General features: G+C 44.5%; 1 protein-coding gene across 1 annotated transcript in view; it reads left to right on the top strand.

Annotated features, from left to right (window-relative positions):
* PDGFRL (platelet derived growth factor receptor like) overlaps window positions 1–17,556 on the top strand; it is a 79,995-nt gene that overhangs the window by 58,777 nt on the left and 3,662 nt on the right. Inside the window, exons 3-4 of the mRNA XM_040243152.1 lie at window positions 3,167–3,318; window positions 13,412–13,705. Of these exons, the coding sequence (XP_040099086.1) occupies window positions 3,167–3,318; window positions 13,412–13,705 (446 nt within the window). The remainder of the gene's footprint in view (window positions 1–3,166; window positions 3,319–13,411; window positions 13,706–17,556) is intronic.

The following is a 17,556-nucleotide window of genomic DNA, read 5'->3' as shown; positions in this document are numbered from 1 at the left end:
CCCCTCCTCTCTTCCTGCTGGTCCCCTGGTTTGTCTCTAGTTTGTCCTTAGCCTTTCCTTTCCTGTCCATACTTTTCCTCACTGAGTTCACTCATTCCTTTAGGCCCTGCTCACAGCCCCTGTACATGGTGTCCCCCAAAATGAATCTAGAGCTGTTTCGCTCCTCTGGGCCTGGCCTGGATTTCCAGTGACTCACACGACACCCACACTCACCTGACCCACATACTACCATAAATTCAGAATCTCCAACAGTCAATGTATTACTTGCTCACCCCCATCTCCTTTCTCTTCTCAGCTATGCCATTTTAGTTAAAACCCCATTCTTTCCATCATGTGGAAATACAAACCGAGAGGTTTTTATCTGTGTGTCTTTCTTCCATCTTGTATACCCAGTCTATCGTGAATCTTCCCCAAGAAAACAAGTCTTGTTTTCACATCTGTTCCACTGCTGACACCCAGCCTGGCCCCAGCACTGGCTGTTCATCCCAGCAAGAGCCTCTCCCTCCCCTCCCTGCTTCTTGCTCCTCTCCCTGCTCCTCCTTCCTCCCCCCCTCCTCCCCCCTCCCCCTCCTCCTCCCCCCCCTCCTCCCTCCTCCCCTCCCTCCTCCCCTCCCTCCTCCCCCCCTCCTCTCTCCTCTCCATGGCCTATTCTCCCTACTTGCTAGGAGTAGCTAAGAGGGGCCATCACTCCCCACCTCCAAATCTGAAGGTGGTCCCTGCTCCCTACTGAGCACCATGTATTCCCTGTCAGTGTTCTCAACCACTTGCCCTGTGACTGCCACCCCCTCCCTCCATCTCCTTCTGTGATTAGTAGATTAAATTCTGAAGTCATCAAGTGCCTGCTACCCACCAAGCACCAGGGACACGCAGTGATATGAACAGAGCAGGTCCCTCCCAGCCCCGGCAAGTTCAGCCTTCAGCCCCCTGCCAGCCCCCCACCCCACGTTTCCGAGTCCAGCCTGTCCCACCTTCTCTCAAAGCTGCCTTCAACCTTCCCACCCACAGTGAGGAATCCCTTCTCAGAATTCCTACTGCTCTTGCTGTGGGCATGCTTTAGCTACTCTCTGATCTCTTCATGACTATTAGTTTTAGCTCCTCAGCTGGGTTGTAATATCCTCGAGGGCCACTTTTATTTGTGCCGAGGGCCATCCCCAATTTGGGTGTGTGTATCTGTAGTATTCACAGTGACTACTACTAATCTGCCCGTGTATGTAATTCAGATGCAATTAGGACAGCGCAATGAACCAGGCGTGGCAGCGAGTGCTTTAGATGCATGTCTCATCTAATGAGTGGGTTCTGGGCACACGCTTAATTGATTTAAGGAAGACAGGCTTGTTCAGCTGTTCTCCAGCTGTGGGTCTCAGGAGAGTCCTGTGTGCTCTGAGACTCGGTCTCCTCATTCACAAAATTGGGAACTGGACTCCTGCTTTTTAAGGTTTTTTCCAGTTCCAACACTGTTGTGCAACTTCATTTCAGTCTCCTCGTTTCTAGAGAATTTTTGCTTTGTGTCGTGCACAGATTTGTTGCTCGGTGAATACAAAGCAAATAGGGCGGTATCCCTGCCCTCAAAGTTGTCCCCATCCATTGTAGTAACAGGAAGCCAGAGGTATTGGATGGGTGAGGGGGAGGGAGCCGGTTACGTCACTGGGAGAAAGCAGGGCGATTCCTGAGTTGGTTCTAATTAGAAGCTTCCTGAAGGAGGAGAGATTTCCGTTCAGTTGAAAGGAGGCAGTTGACTGGCGGAGTGGGAGTACAGAGGCGCCTCCTGGCAGAACTGGTGGGCTGAGCAGCTATTCTGCAGAGGCCAGAACAGGCTGTGTTGAAGACCAACCAGCCAGACAGGGTGCTGTGTGCTAAATTTAAAGTGGTGACCGAACCACCGATGTTACTGCCAACTACGACGGAAGAATCTCGACTGTGTCAGAAAAGTATGTGGATCCCAGAGGGGTGAGACATGTGGATATTGGAGATTCATCCTCAGTTAGGACCATTTATTTTGGAATCCTCACAGGCTGAGGCCATAGAGGGTAGGCAGAGGAGGGGGTCAAACCCAAGGATGATACATATGGGTTCCTAACATAATATAATATAGGGAATTATCATAACAATCAGCTAATCCCAGAGATAATAATAATACATATTTCTTTCTGTTCTCATTTCAACAAGGACCTGAAGGGGTTGGCAAGTATATTCACATGCAACACAATAAAAATATAAGAGATAAAAAATGAGGAAATAAAAGCAGAAATAACAGTGTGAGGCCAGAGGAAAAGTGCCCCAAAGCTCTAAATACTTGACCAAAGGTGGGTGCATGATTGGGGCTCCACATCTTAGCAACCAATGCATTTTTTTCCTTGTTGTTCAGTTGCTAAGTCGTGTCCAACTCTTTGAGACCCTGTGGACTGCAACATGCCAGGCTTCCTTGTCTTCACTATCTCCCAGAGTTTGCTCAAACTCATGTCCATTGAATTGGTGATGCCATCTAACCATCTCATCCTCTGTCATCCCCATCTCCTCCTGCCCTCAATCTTCCCCGGCATTAGGGGCTTTTCCGGTGAGTTGGCTCTTCAGCATCAGTCCTTCCAATGAATATTCAGGGCTGATTTCCTTTAGGATGGACTGGTTTGATCTCCTTAAGGGGCAGTTCTTATCTGAAATATAGTAATTTAGCATCTCAAAGATTCCAAGCTTGTGTTCAGAGACTTATTCTTACTGATTACAGAGGTTTTGCATCCTGGATAATGCTGTGTGCTTTCATTCACTTTGACTACTGTTAAATAAACTCATTAGAAACCAAAGCTGAAGGCAAAACGCCCACCCGTGTCTTTGTGGCTGAATGTGTGTGGCTGCATTGCAGCACACCAGTGATTTTACTTACGGAAACCCCTTAAGTTCTGGGGTCAAAGAGAATGTCTTCTGTTGAGAAAATGTCATAGTCATTGATGTCAAATGTTATTGTCTTAGCCTAGTTCTAAGAAAGGCTTTCCCCTCTGCCTTCTCACCTACCCCAACACACTTTCCCCCCAGTACACCCTTTTATTCATCAGTGCCATCCAAGAAGGGCCCTCTGCCCAGAGCTTCAGGGCTTCATGTGTGAGGGCGATGGAACGGAGAGAGATGGGTGCCAGGTCCCGGCCCCGGTGACCGGCTGTGCTCTCATTGACAGTGTGAAGCAGCATGAACGCTACGGCCAACTGACCCTGGTCAACTCCACCGCGGCCGACACGGGTGAGTTCAGCTGCTGGGGACAGCTCTGCACCGGCTATGTCTGCAGGAGGGACGAGGCCAAGACAGGCTCCACCTACATCTTCTTCACAGGTAAGAGGCTGGCTGCATTGGCAGAACTCTCCAGACTTCTGGACTTGCCCATATTAAAGGTTCCCTCTGTCTGCTAATTATCAGATAAGGACAATGAGAACACTCCCTGTTTCCCAGACTCTGAAAAGCTCAGGCTTTACATCAATTATTTCATGTAAGTCTTGCAATAACTCTTCAGGGTAAGTACTAATATGTACTTTTTTTCAGTGAGAAAGCTAAGGTTGAGGGAGATTAAGTAAGTCCTTCGGGTCAGATGGCAAGAAGTGGCTGCACCAGGACTTGCACCCAGAACTGTCTGGTCCCAGAGTCTGTACCTGCATTGTCCAGTACGGCAGCCAGCAGACTTGCGGTGTACTAAGCGGTAAAGAATCTGTCTGCCAATTCAGGAGGTTTAAGAAATGCAGCTTCTGTCCCTGGATTGGGAAGATCCCCTGGAGAAGGAAACGGCAACTCACTCCAGTATTCTTGCCTGGAGAATCCCCACGGACAGAGAAGTTTGGCAGGAAACAGTCCATGGGGTCACAGAGAGTCGGACATGACTGAGCAACTAAGCACACACACGCATAAAACTTAATAACTGATCTGCTATGTCAGGGGAAAGATCGAAGGCAGGAGGAGAAGGGGACGACAGAGGAGGAGATGGTTGGTGGCATCACCGCCTCAATGGACATGAGTTTGAGCAAGCTCCAGGAGATGGTGATGGACACGGAAGCCTGGCATGCTGCAGCCCATGGGGTTGCAAAGAGTTGCGTATGACTGAGTGACTGAACTGACTGACTGATGTCAAGGGAAAGAAAATGGTATGGGCGTGGATTTGAGACTAAGGATTTGAAGTTGAGGCATGTATGACTATTCAAATGTCGTTGGGGATTAGTTAAAATTAAACAAGGTTGAGACTTCTCTGGCAGCCCAGTGGTTAAGACTCTGTGCTTCGAATGCAAGTTCAACCCCTCGTCAGGGAACTAAGATCCCATATGCCATGAGGCACAGCCCCCGCCCCCAAAAATCTCTCCCATGCCAAGGCTATACAAATATATTTTAAAAATTCTTTTAAATTAAACAAAGTTAAAAATTCAGTTTCTCAGTGACAGTTGCCATGTTTCAAGTGCTTCATTGGCACCTGTGGCCAGTGTCTACCCTCCTGGAGAGTGGAGGCAGAACAGCCATCAGCACAGAGAGCTCTGTTGCATAGCATGGCTGTAGATGTTCAGTCACTGCACTCTCACAATCTCTGGTGACCTCCTTTCTGGAACTGCCACTGTCAGAGAATGCCTGGCTAACGGTCTCCCTGAGTTTGTCCTTGAGAGTACCACAAGCTGAGGTTTAGGGCAGCACTCCACAGGCTGGAGTGGTTCCAACCCTGACACCTGTGCCCAAGTGTCAGTCCTTGGTGGACACACCAAGGCCCTTGAAACTCTGCAGGTCAGGGGCCTCTCCTCCCCTGCAGGGGCAGGGCCAGGCCTGCCAGGCGGAACTGCACTTGGAGAAGCAGGCACTGCAGAGTGGCTTGCCAGCCTTCTGCTGCCGAGCTCTCTATATTCTAAAGTTTGGGGAAGATATTCTCCAACAAGGCTCAGAGGCCAGGGACAGCTTTCCAGAATCTTTCAAATGCCATGCTCTGGTGCTGCTGGTGTCCGAGGCATTTCAGGTGAAGCCAGGAGGCCTCCTTAGTGTCTGGGCAGGCTCTGTCGTGAGGTTTGTCTACATCCTGAATCCATCTGTTGTACCTGTAGATTTCTGGTGACTCAGATCTACAGCTCAGATAACCATAGGCTCTGATCTTTAATGAACACTTCAGCAAAATCTCACACCTTCTCCCATCCTGCCCAAAGAGCTCCTTTCTGGCGAGTAGATACATCAGCAGAGTGCTCTGTGATTCTGGAGACATGTGCATCTCATTTAATTTCCACAACACTCTGAGGAAATTAGAAGAAGCTACCTAATTATCTCTTTTTTAGAAATAATCAGGGAAGCTTCCCTGATGGCTCAGTGGGTTAAGAATCTGCCTGCGATACAGAAGACACAGGAGATGTAGGTTTGCTCCCTGGGTTGGGAAGATCCTCTGGAGGAGGGAATGGCAACCCACCCTAGTATTCTTGACTGGAAAATCCCATGGACAGAGGTGTCTGGAGGGCTACAGTCCATGGGCTTGCAAAGAGTTGGACATAACTGAGTGACTCTGCACACTAGAAATAATAATGCTGATGCTAAGATACAACAGGGCAAGGTGACTTGTTCCACATTCCTTGACTTCAAGTGGCGGAGTGAAGAGTCAGATCCCTTTTTCCTGGTCCAGGATCCAGTGTTCTTACTGCCTTAACCCACTGAGTGATTGATTGATCAGTTGACTTGTTGATTGATTGAATACTGTGCTGGGTCTTAGTTGCAGCAAGTAAATTGTTAGTTGCAGCATGTGGGATCTAGTTCCCTGACCAGGGATTGAACCTGAGCCCCCTGCACTTAGGACCGTGGAGTCCTAGCCACTGGACCAACAGGGAAGTCCCTTAACCTATTTTTAAGACAAGGTGATGGAAAGGTTGACAGACACACATAAGCTAGCATAACTGGCATCGTCAGAATTGCTGACAGGTGTTCATGGCCATTGCTTCTGAGCCTCATTCTGGATTGCACCACCCAAAAGTGCCCACGTGCCCATAGAATGGTACCACACTAGGAAGCAGCAGTGGAAAGATTAATTAAGGCTCAAGGGACCTGTTATTCTGGACAAGGACTGATACCATGTTTCAAATCGCAGAATGAAAGTTCTTTGTTGTGATTAGCACTGTTGTGTCTTCCCCAAATAATGGTTATTAAAACAGATTTTTGAACTGAAGACCTAACTTTGAGCAGAAAGTCTCATTGAGTAATAGGTTCTCTGAGTTCTGGAGGCGGATCCTCTTTCTTAATTTATGGAAGCCCTTTTGGGTATCACAGGAAGGCTGAAAAATCAATATTTCAACTTTCAAAAAAACCTGCATCCGAGCTGTGACTTAATGGATTGTATTGTTTTCTTATTCCTCAACACTGAGAGTCCAGTTGAATTTTCAGGATAGGGTTTAGCAATTTGTCTTTTCAGGCGTTAGAGAACCAAGATGGGCTGTTATGGAAGCTATTGGCTCTGGAGTCTCTCAGAACATGTGCTTCCCCACCACCCACACAGAGAAACGTCTGGCATCCATTATGGGTGTGTGTTTCCTAGAGTTTGATTGTAAACACTGTGAAGCTTCTTTTGACTGTTAATTTGTGCAATTTTTGATTAACCAACTGCTACAAAGTTATATTTGTATTCAGTCATCCAGGAGGCTCTCAGAGAGTTTTTTCTCCCCTGCTATAACTTCGTATTGAAGTATGACTTATACTAAGGGAAATACACAAATCACAACTCTGCAGCTCAGTGAATGATCCTCAAGTTAACCACCTCCCAGATCATGTAACCACCTCCCAGATCATGTAACCACCTCCCAGATCATGTAACCACCTCCCAGATCAAGGCTGGGGGGCGGGGGGAAACATTACCAGCAGCAGGGCTTCCTCATAGTAAGAGGCATGGGCTCCAGTTTACACATGTGGTAAAACCATATGAACCAGCATTTTACCAAGTCTGGAGTTTGTTATAATTTGGATTTTAGTTTATCCACCTATTAACTAATTTTAAAAAAATCTTAAGTTTCCTTGTGTTTTGCTTTTTGTTTTGTTTTGTTTTGCTTTTTTTAAACCAATGTATGTCATCCACTTGAGTAGATACCAAGCATATTTGTAGAGGCATTTGTGATCTATAATTTTAAATATAAACTTGAACACACTTTTTTGGGGGTACATGGATTCTACTAATGGCAGATTTTTTTTTTACTTTAAAAGAAATTAAATTTTTGTAATTTATCAAGTTATAGCAATTCAGCTGAATTAATAAAAAAATATATGCTCAATAAATGTCCAGGAATGAATAAATAAAAATTGGACAGATTAAATTTATAGATAATAATTTTCTTACTCATTCATATATTCTTCCTGCAGCCTTGCTTACTCCATTCACTTGGCAAATACATTTTATTTTTCTATTGGTTAAAGCAACTGGTGTGGTTCCTTCTTTTAAAACATGGATTACAGTATAGGAAGTAAGGCCTCATTTTTGTGTTCTGAAATTCAAATTGTTTGCTTATTTGACTGGCTTTGCACATTGGTTCAGATTCCTGTTGTTGTTCAGTTGACAAGTCTTGCCTGACTCCTTGAGACCCCACTGACTGCAGCACTCCAGGCTTCCCTATCCCTCATCATCTCATGGAGTTTGACTAAGTTCATGTCCGTTGATTTGGTGATGCTATCCAACCATCTCATCCTCTGTCATCCCCTTCTCCTGCCTTCAATCGTTCCCAGCATCAGGGTCTTTTCCAATGAGTCAGTTCTTTGTATCAGGTGACCAAAACATTGGAGTTTCAGTTTCAGCATCGGTCCTTCCAATGAATATTCAGGACTGATTTCCTTTAGGATGGACTGGTTGGATCTCCTTGCAGTCCAGGGTACTCTCAAGAGTCTTCTCCAGCACCACGGTTCAAAAGCATCAATTCTTCAGTGCTCAGCTTTCTTTATGGTCCAACTCTCACATCCATACATGACTACTGGAAAAACTATAGCTTTGACTAGATGGATCTTTATCAGGAAAGCGATGTCTTTTCTTTTTAACACACTGTCTAGGTTTGTCATGGCTTTCTTGCCAAAAAGCAATTGTCTTCTAATTTCATGGCTATAGTCACCATCTTCAGTGATTTTAGAGCCCAAGAAGAGGAAATCTGTCACTGCTTCCACTTTTCCTCTTTTGTTTGCCGTGATCTTAGTTATTTTAATATGGAGTTTTAAGCCAGCTTTTTCATTCTCTTCCTTCATCCTCATCAAGAGGTTCTTCAGTTCCTCTTCACTTTCTGCCATAAGGGTACTGTTTTCTGTATATATGAGATTATTGATATTTCTCTCCACAATCTTGATTCCAGCTTGTGCTTCATCCAGTCTGGCATTTCACATGATGTACTCTGCATATAAGTTAAATAAGCAGGCTGACAATATACGGCCTGGACGTACTCCTTTCCCAATTTGGAACCAGTTTGTTGCTCCATGTCCAGTTCTAACTGTTTGCTCTTGACCTGCACACAGGTTTCTCAGGAGGCAGGTAAGGTGCTCTGGTATTCCCATGTCTTTAAGAATTTTCCACAGTTTGTTGTGATCCACACAGTCAAAGACATTAACATAGTCAATGAAACAGAGGTAGATGTTTTTCTGCAATTCCCTTGCTTTCTCTATGATCCAGTGGATGTTGGCAGTTTGATCTCTGGTTCCTCTGCCTTTTCCAAAACCAGCTTGAACATCTGGAAGTTCTCAGTTCACATAATGCTGAAGTCTAGCTTGAAGGATTTTGAGCATAACCTTACTAGCATGGGAGATGAATGCAATTGTCTGGTGGTTTGAACATTCTTTAGCACTGCTCTTCTTGGAAATTGGGATGAGGACTGACCTTTTCCAGTCCGGTGGCCACTGCTGGTTTTCTAAATTTGCTGACAGATTGAGTGCAGCATTTTAATAGCACCATCCTGTAGGATTTTACATAGCTCTGCTGGAATTCCACCACCACCACTAACTTTACTGGCAGCAGTGTTTCCTAAGGCCCACTTGACTTCACACTCCACAATGTCTGGCTCTGGGTGAGTGGCCACACCGTCATGGTTAACTAGGTCATTAAGATCTTTTTTGTGTAGTTCCTCTGGGTATTCTTGCCATCTCTTCTGGATCTCTTTTGCTTCTTTTAGGTCTTTACCATTTCTGTCCTTGTTGTGCCCATCTTTAGATGAAATATTCCTTTGATTTTACCAGTTTTCTTGAAGAGATCTCTAGTCTTTCCCCTTCTGCTGTTTTCCTCTATTTCTTTGCACTGTTCATTGAAGAAGGCCATCTTGTCTCTTCTTGCTACTCTCTGGAACTCTGCACTTGGTAGGGTATACCTTTCCCTTCCACCCTTGCTTTTCACTTCTTTTCTTTCCTCAACTATTTATAAAGCTTCTTCAGACAACCACTTTGCCTTCTTGCATTTCTTTTTCTTTGGGATGGTTTTGTTCACTGCCTCCTGTACAATATTCCAAACCTCTATTCATAGTTCTTCAGGCACTCTGTTTACTAGATCTAATGCCTTGAATCTATTCATCACCACCACTGTATATTCATAGGGGATTTAAGTCATACCTGACTGGCCTAGTGGTTTTCCCCATTTTCTTTAGTTTCAGCCTGAATTTTGCTATGAGGAGCTGATGATCTGAGCCACAGTCAGCTCCCGGTCTTGTTTTTGCTGACTGTATAGAGCTTTTCCATCTTCGGCAGCAAAGAATGTAATCAATCTGATTTCAGGATTGACTATTTGGTGATATCCATGTGTAAAGTTGTTTTTTGTGTTGTTAAAAAAGGGTGTTTGCTACGACAAGTGCTTTCTCTTGGCAGAATTCTGTTAGCCTTTGCCCTGCTTCATTTTTAACTCCAAGGCCAAACTTGCTTGTTACTCCAGGTATCTCTTGACTTCCTACTTTTGCATTCCAGTCCCCTATGATGAACAGGACATCTCTTTTTTTGGTGTTAGTTCTAGGTCTTCTAGGTCATCACAGAACTGATCAACTTCAGCTTCTTCAGCATCAGTGATTGGGGTATAGACTTGGATTATTGTGACGTTGAATGGTTTACCTTGGAAATGAACTGAAATCATTGTGTTTTTTGAGGATGAACCTAAGTACTGCATTTTGGACTCTTGTATTGATTTTGAGGGCTACTCCATTTCTTCTATGGGATTCTTGTCCAAGTCATCTAAATTAAATTCACCCATTCCTGTCCATTTTAGTTCACTGATTTCTAAGATGTCGATGTTCACTCTTACCATTTCCTGCTTGACCATGTCCAGTTTACCTGGATTTATGGCCCTAACATTCCAGGTTCCTATGAAATACTGTTCTTACAGCATCAGATTTTACTTTCACCACCAGACACATCCACAAGTGAGTGTTGTTTCCGCTTTGGCCCAGATGCTTCATTCTTTTCTGGAGCTATTAGTAATTGTCCTTCACTCTTCTCAGTAGCCTATTGGACACCTTCTGACCTGGGAGGGCTCACCTTTCAGTGTCATATCTTTTTGTCTTTTTATACAGTTCATGGGGTTCTCATGGCAAGTATACTGGAGTGGTTTACCATTCCCTGCTCCAGTGGACCATATTTTGTCGGAACTCTCCACCATGACCTGTCCATTTTGGGTGGCCCTACATGGCATGGTTTATAGCTTCATTGAGTTACACAAACCCCTTTGCACGATAAGGCTGTGATCCATGAAGGGGTCAGATTCCTGTACAAAACCTTAAAACAAAAGTTCTTTCTTAATCTGACAATCAAACCTTCCTTAAATATTTGCTAAAAAGATATCTTTACTTTCTTGGGCTCCAAAATCACTGCAGATGGTGACTGCAGCCATGAAATTAAAAGATGCTTACTCCTTGGAAGAAAAGTTATGACCAACCTAGATAGCATATTAAAAAGTAGAGATGTTACTTTGCCTTTAAAGGTCTGTATAGTCAAAGTTATGGTTTTTCCAGTAGTCATGTATGGATGTGAGAATTGGACTATAAAGAAAGCTGAGCACTGAAGAATCGATGCTTTTGAACTGTGGTGTTGGAGAAGACTCTTGAGAGCCCCTTGGATTGCAAGGGGATCAAACCAGTCAATCCTAAAGGAAATCAACTCTTAATATTCATTGTAAGAACTGATGCTGAAGCTGAAGCTCCAATACTTTGGCCACCTGATGCAAAGAACTGATTCACTGGAAAAGACCCTGATGCTGGGAAAGATTAAAGGCAGGAGGAGAAGGGGATGACAGAGGATGAGATGGTTGGATGGCATCAGTGGACTCAATGGACATGAGTTTGAGCAAGCTCCAGGAGTTGGTGATGGACAGGGAAGCCTGGTGTGCTACAGTCCATGGGGTTTCAAAGAGTCGGACATGACTGAGTGACTGAACTGAACAGACTGACAAAGAGATCTTTAATACAAATGCTCCAGATGCTTCTCTTTAGAAACAGGGATACTGGGGCACAAAGAGATGAAGTGACACATATAAGGCCACATGGACTTACTCCATTTGAACACAGGAGTGTTAGGTATGATTTTGATCAAGGTAGCCTTGCCTAAGCCTGAAAGGCAACATATTGTGAAGTGGCGCAAACTGCCTGGCCTGATGGAAAGTCTTACAAAAGGTGGAGATTTCCTGAGCCATGATTCCACATTAGAGAAGCTGGTATTATTAAAAATATTATAATCCTTATAGGCAAAGAACTCTTGGCCCGTGACGGCATTTGCTATTGTGTCCGGGAATTCTATTCTCAATGTAAAAAACAAAGTCATACAACTAGGACACAAAGGCTAGTGAAGCAAGCCAAGAATAACTGTTTCAGAAATATGGTTGGAAAACATAGGAGACAATTTAACAAAGGTTGGGGTGTGATTCAGTTAAACGATTTCTCTTAGCAATCACTATAATTCTCATGGAATGATCCAGAAAACAAAGTATTTAATGTTTCATGCCCCAAACAAAAAGACCCCCCCCCTCCTGCAATCCAGAGTCCTTTGACTGTGCTAAGCAAAGTACAGGGAAACCAGTTCTCATTTCTCTAAGATAAAAATGCCATCATCAGAACTTCTCTGGTGGTCCAGTGGCTAAGACTCTTCACTCCCAGTGCAGCAGGCCTGGGTTCAATCCCTGCTCAGGGCACTAGATCGCACATGGCTTAACTGAAAAAATAAATAAATAAATAAATAAATGCCACCATCGAGAGCTTAAAGAACATGCAGGGTGATTTCTCAGGAAACAGGTAGAGTGTAAAAAACAGGTTGAAGGTCCCCAGCCCAGTGGCCGCCAAGACAGAGCTCAGAACCTGAGACTAGCTGGCTCCTTGAGTGTCCCTGCTTAATTCTCTTTCCACTGACCGTGGGCAGAAATGTCCTCTGGGCTGTGAAGACACCGGCACCACATTGGGCCCATCTCAGAGGCTCTGCTGAGCGGGGAAGTCCCTCCCAGTTATTGAGCAAGGGCTGTGGGGCTGACCTCTCTGGAGACATGGCAGACGGTTCCTAGGTGTTAAAACTGCTCTTAGCACAAGGAAACCAGTCTCCTTCACTGCTTCCTCAATGGGGTAAACCAGTGGGCCTGATTTGGGCTTGAACTAATACTGATTTTGTTTCCTTCAAGAAGATAGGCAGTAATATCCTTCATCCAAAAAAGGAAACTAATTTTTTTTAACAACTTACTGACCAGAGACATATCAATACGTCTTTTGTTACCCACATCGATGACCACAGGCATTAGTTTCTGCAAAAATCCCCTGGTCAGTAATGTATTAAAATGAGAGTGAAAGAAAGTGTTAGTTGCTCAGTCCTGTCTGACTCTTTGTGACCCCATGGATGGTAGCCTGCTAGGTTCCTCTGTCCATGGGATTCTCCAGGAAAGAATACAGGAGTGGGTTGCCATTCCCTTCTCCAGGGGACATTCCCCACCCAGGGATGGAACCCAGTTCTCCTGCATTGCAGGCAGATTCTTTACTGTCTGAGCTACCAAGGAAGCCCTTTAGTTCAGTTCAGTTCAGCTCAGTCTCTCAGTCGTGTCCGACTCTTTGCGACCCCATGAATCGCAGCACGCCAGGCCTCCCTGTCCATCACCAACTCCGGGGGTTCACTCAAACTCACATCCATCGAGTCGGTGATGCTTCCAGCCATCTCATCCTCTGTTGTCCCCTTCTCCTCCTGCCCCTAATCCCTCCCGGCATCAGAGTCTTTTCCAAGGAGTCAGCTCTTCGCATGAGGTGGCCAAAGTACTGGAGTTTCAGCTTTAGCATCATTCCTTCCAAAGAACACCCAGGACTGATCTCCTTTAGAATGGAATAGCCTTTTCAATTCCTAAGGACTCCATGTTTGAAGTACACTGCCAATCCCCTTGCATCTTTGTGCCCTGAATATATAAGTATCCCTTTAAGTATTCTCACCCTCCTTCTCCAGACTAAATGAGCCCGTGTCTTTCTCTTTGCAGAGAAAGGTGAACTCTTCGTACCTTCTCCCAGTCACTTTGATGTCGTCTACCTGAACCCAGACAGGCAGGCTGTGGTTCCTTGCCGAGTGACCGTCCTGTCGGCTAAGGTCACCCTCCACAGGGAGTTCCCGGCCAAGGAGATCCCGGCCAACGGAACCGACATCGTTTACGACCTGAAGAGAGGCTTTGTGTATCTGCAGCCGCACTCCGGCCACCAGGGGGTGGTCTACTGCAAGGCAGAGGCGGGGGGCAAGTCTCAGATCTCTGTCAAGTACCAGCTGCTCTACGCGGAGGGTAAGCCCTTCCGGGGCGAGACGCGCCCCTTCCGGTTGGTCAGTGTTGGGTACGGGTGTCCCCAGTGATGGCAGGAGAGTAGGAGGCTCAGATGGCTGTTCTTAAAGGCTCCTCGGCAGCGCTGTCATTTCTAGACTGTTCTACTTTCTTGCCTGTGACCCCCCCTCCCCCCCCCCCCCCCCCACACACTCCCTTCTCTTCAGCTCCTTCCAGCGTGCTCTCTGGTCCAGGCTCCGCATGCGTGATCAGCAGCAGGCACACATCCCGTGGTGTCCTCCCGCGCTCTCCATCCTGGCTGCCGACTCCAGGGGCGAGGGGTGGGGGGTGCTTCCCCCGGCCTCCATGAAAGAAGGCTCCCTGGCCAGCCCTGCAAGGGGAGGAGAGGAGGGACTCTCTCCTATTTTCGCTCGGAGCACTCTGACACGAGCCCAGTTGGTCCTCGTGTGAGGCAGAGTGCTCTGCAGCCGTGTTCCTGCCCAGGCATCTCTGCGATAGGGTGGGTGGCCCCAGAGCTGACTGCTCTCTGAGATGGGAATTTGGGCTCCTTCATGGCTCTGGGTCTCAGCCCTGGGCTTATTCATGAGGCCACAGCTTCCAACACCGCTGTCAAATAACTCTCTCAAGCCTCCTTTCGCCACCCTCCGCTGCCGCCATCTCGAGAATCTCCTCCATCAGTCAGACTCCCTGAACAAGCCCTCCCGGGGCCCCATCGGGGTGCTCCCACCCGCCTCCTCAGTCTTCTCCCCCAGCTCCGCCAAAGCAGCCTTGGCTGAAGGGCCTCCCAAGCCATTAAGTTCAGCAGACAACTTTCTGTCTTCGTCCTTCTAGATCTTACTTCGCTTACATAACCACCCCCCCCCCACTTCCCTGGTCCCATTTCCCCCTGCTTCTTTAGCCACAGCGTTCTCATTATCTTTGCCTCTTGCAGTTTTTTCTTTTTTTAATTTTTATTGGAGTCTAGTTGATTTACAATGCTGTGCTAGTTTCAGATGTACAGCAAAGTGGGTCAGTTACAGGTATATATATATCCAATCTTTTCTAGATAGATTCTTTTCCCATATAGGGCATTACAGAGTATTGAGTAGAATTCCCTGTAGGGAAGCTATACAGTAGGTCCTTATTAGCTTTCTATTTTATATATAGTAATGTGTATATGTCAATTCCAATCTCCTGATTTATCCCTCCCTTGCCTTTTTCCCCTAGTAACCATAGATTATTTTTTTACATCCATGACTCCTATTTCTGTTTTGTAAATAACTTCACGTGTAACATTTTTCTAGAGTCCACATATAAGTGATATCATATGATATTTGTCTTTCTTTGTCTGACTTTACTCGGTATGACAATCTGTAATCCCATCCATTTCACTGCAAATGGCATTATTATTTTTTTACTGCTGAGTAATACTCCATTGTATATCTATGTTCCACATTTTCTTTATCCATTCCTCTGTCAATGACACTTAGGTTGCTTTCATATCTTGACTATTGTAAACAGTGCTGCAATGAATAACTGGGTACGTTTATCTTATCTTTTTGAATTATGGTTTTCTCTGGATATGTGCCCAGAAGTAGGATTGCGGTATCATTTGGTAGTTCTAGTTTTTTAAAGAAATATCCCTACTGTTCTCCATAATGGTTGTAACAGTTTACATTCCCATCAGCAGGATAGGAGGGTTCCTTCTCCACAGCCTCTCCAGCATTTCTTGTTTGCAGATTTTTTGATGATGGCCATTCTGACTGGTGTGAAGTGATACCTCATTGTACTTTTGGTGTGAAGTGATACCTCATTGTACTTTTGATTTGTGTTTCTCTAGTAAACAGTGATGTTGGACATCTTTTCATGTGCTTTTTGGCCGTCTATATGTCTTCTTGGAGACATGCATATTCAGCTATTCTTCCCATTTTTTATTGGGTTCTTTGTTATTTTAATAAGGCATTGCTTGAGCAGATTGTATGTTTTGGAGATTAATCCTTTGTCAATCACTTTGCAAATACTTTGTCCCATTTGGTGTTTTTTTTCATTGTGTTTGTGGCTTCCTTTGTGAAAGTTTTTAGGTTTAATTAGGCCCTATTTATTTATATTTGTTTTTATTTTCGTTACTCTAGGAGGTGGATCAAAAAAGATCTTGCTGTAATTTATGTCAGAGAGTGTTCTGCCTGTGTTTTCCTCTAAGAGTTTTATAGTATCCAGACTTACATTTAGGTCTTTAATGCATTTTGAGTTTATTTTTGTGTATGGTGTTAGGAGGTGTTCTAATTTCATTCTTTTACATGTAGCAATCCAGTTTTCCCTCACTACTTATTGAAGAGACAATCTCTTCTCCATTGTATAGTCTTGCCTCCTTTGTCATGGATTAGGTGACCACAGGTGCTTGGGTTTATCTCTGGACTTTCTGTCCTATTCCATTGATCTATATTTCTGTTTTTGTGTCAGAATCATATTATTTTGATTACTGTGGCTTTGTAGTAAAGTCTGAAGTCAGGGAGGCTGATTTCTCCAGTTCCATTTTCCCTCCTCAAAATTGCTTTGGCTATTCAGGATCTTTTGTGTTGCCATAAAAATTTTAAAGTTTTTTGTTCTAATTCTGTGAAAAATGCCTTTGGTAATTTGATAGAAATTGCGTTTATATCCATAGATTGCTTTGGGTAGTACAGTCATTTTGACAATGACATGGTATATCCCTCCTCTGTATGTGTCATTTTTTGTTTCTTTCATCAGCATCTTATGGGGCTTCCCTGATGGCTCAAATGGTAAAGAATCTGCCTGCAATGCAGGAGACTTGGGTTCAATCCCTGGGTCAGGAAGATCCCCTGGAGAAGGGCATGGCAACCCACTCTAGTATTCTTGCCTGGAGAATCCCAAGTTCAGAAGAGCCTGGCGGGCTACAGTCCATAGGATGGCAAAGAGATGGACATGACTGAGCTACTAACACTTTCACTTTCACACTTTTCAGCATCTTATAGTTTTCTGAATACAGGTCTTTTGCCTCCTAGGGTAAGTTTATTCCTAGGTATTTTATTCTTTTTGATGTGATGGTCAATGGGATTGTTTCCTTAATTTCTCTTTCTGATCTCTCGTTAGTATATGGGAAAGCAATAGATTTCTGTGTATTTTTATAATTCTACAAATTTACCAAATTCATTGATGGGCTCTACTAGTTTTCTGGTAGTGTCTTTAGGGTTTTGTTGTTTAGTATCTTGTCATCTGCAAACAGTGATAGTTTTACTTCTTCCTTTCAGTTTAGATTTGTTTCATTTCTTTTTCTTCTCTGCTGTGTCTAGGACTTCCAAATCTATGCTGAAGAATAGTGGGGGGAGTAAACACCCTTGTCTTGTTCCTGACCTTATTGGAAATGCTTTCAGTTTTTCACCACTGAGAATGATGTTAGTTGTGGGTTTGTCATATATGGCCTTTATTATGTTGAGGTAATATAATAATTACCTGTGCCCACTTTCTGGGCAGTTTTTTTTTTAAATCAGAAATGGGCATTGAATTTTGTCAAAAGCTTTTTCTGCATCTATTGAGATGATCATATGGTTTTTATTTAGTTTGTTAATATGATGTATCACATTAATTTGCATTCATTGAAGAATCCTTGAATCCCTGGGATAAATCCCACTTGATCATAGTATATGATCCTTTTAATGTGTTGTTGGATTTGGCTTGCAAGTATTTTGTTGAGGATTTTTATATCTATGTTCATCGGTAATACCAGCCTCTATTTTTCCTTTTTTGTAATATCTTTGTCTAGTTTTGGTACCAGGGTGATGGTGGCCTCATAGAATGAGCTGCCTCTGCTAGATTTTAAATGTTGTAATTCCCCCCAGGCACTTTCCTTGTCTGTCTTC

This window comes from Oryx dammah, unplaced genomic scaffold (genome assembly GCF_014754425.2).
Source record: "Oryx dammah isolate SB20612 unplaced genomic scaffold, SCBI_Odam_1.1 HiC_scaffold_7, whole genome shotgun sequence".
Taxonomy (NCBI): Eukaryota; Metazoa; Chordata; class Mammalia; order Artiodactyla; family Bovidae; genus Oryx; species Oryx dammah.
The sequence above is the reverse complement of the archived record's forward strand: the minus strand, read 5'-3'. Positions and strand labels throughout refer to the sequence as shown.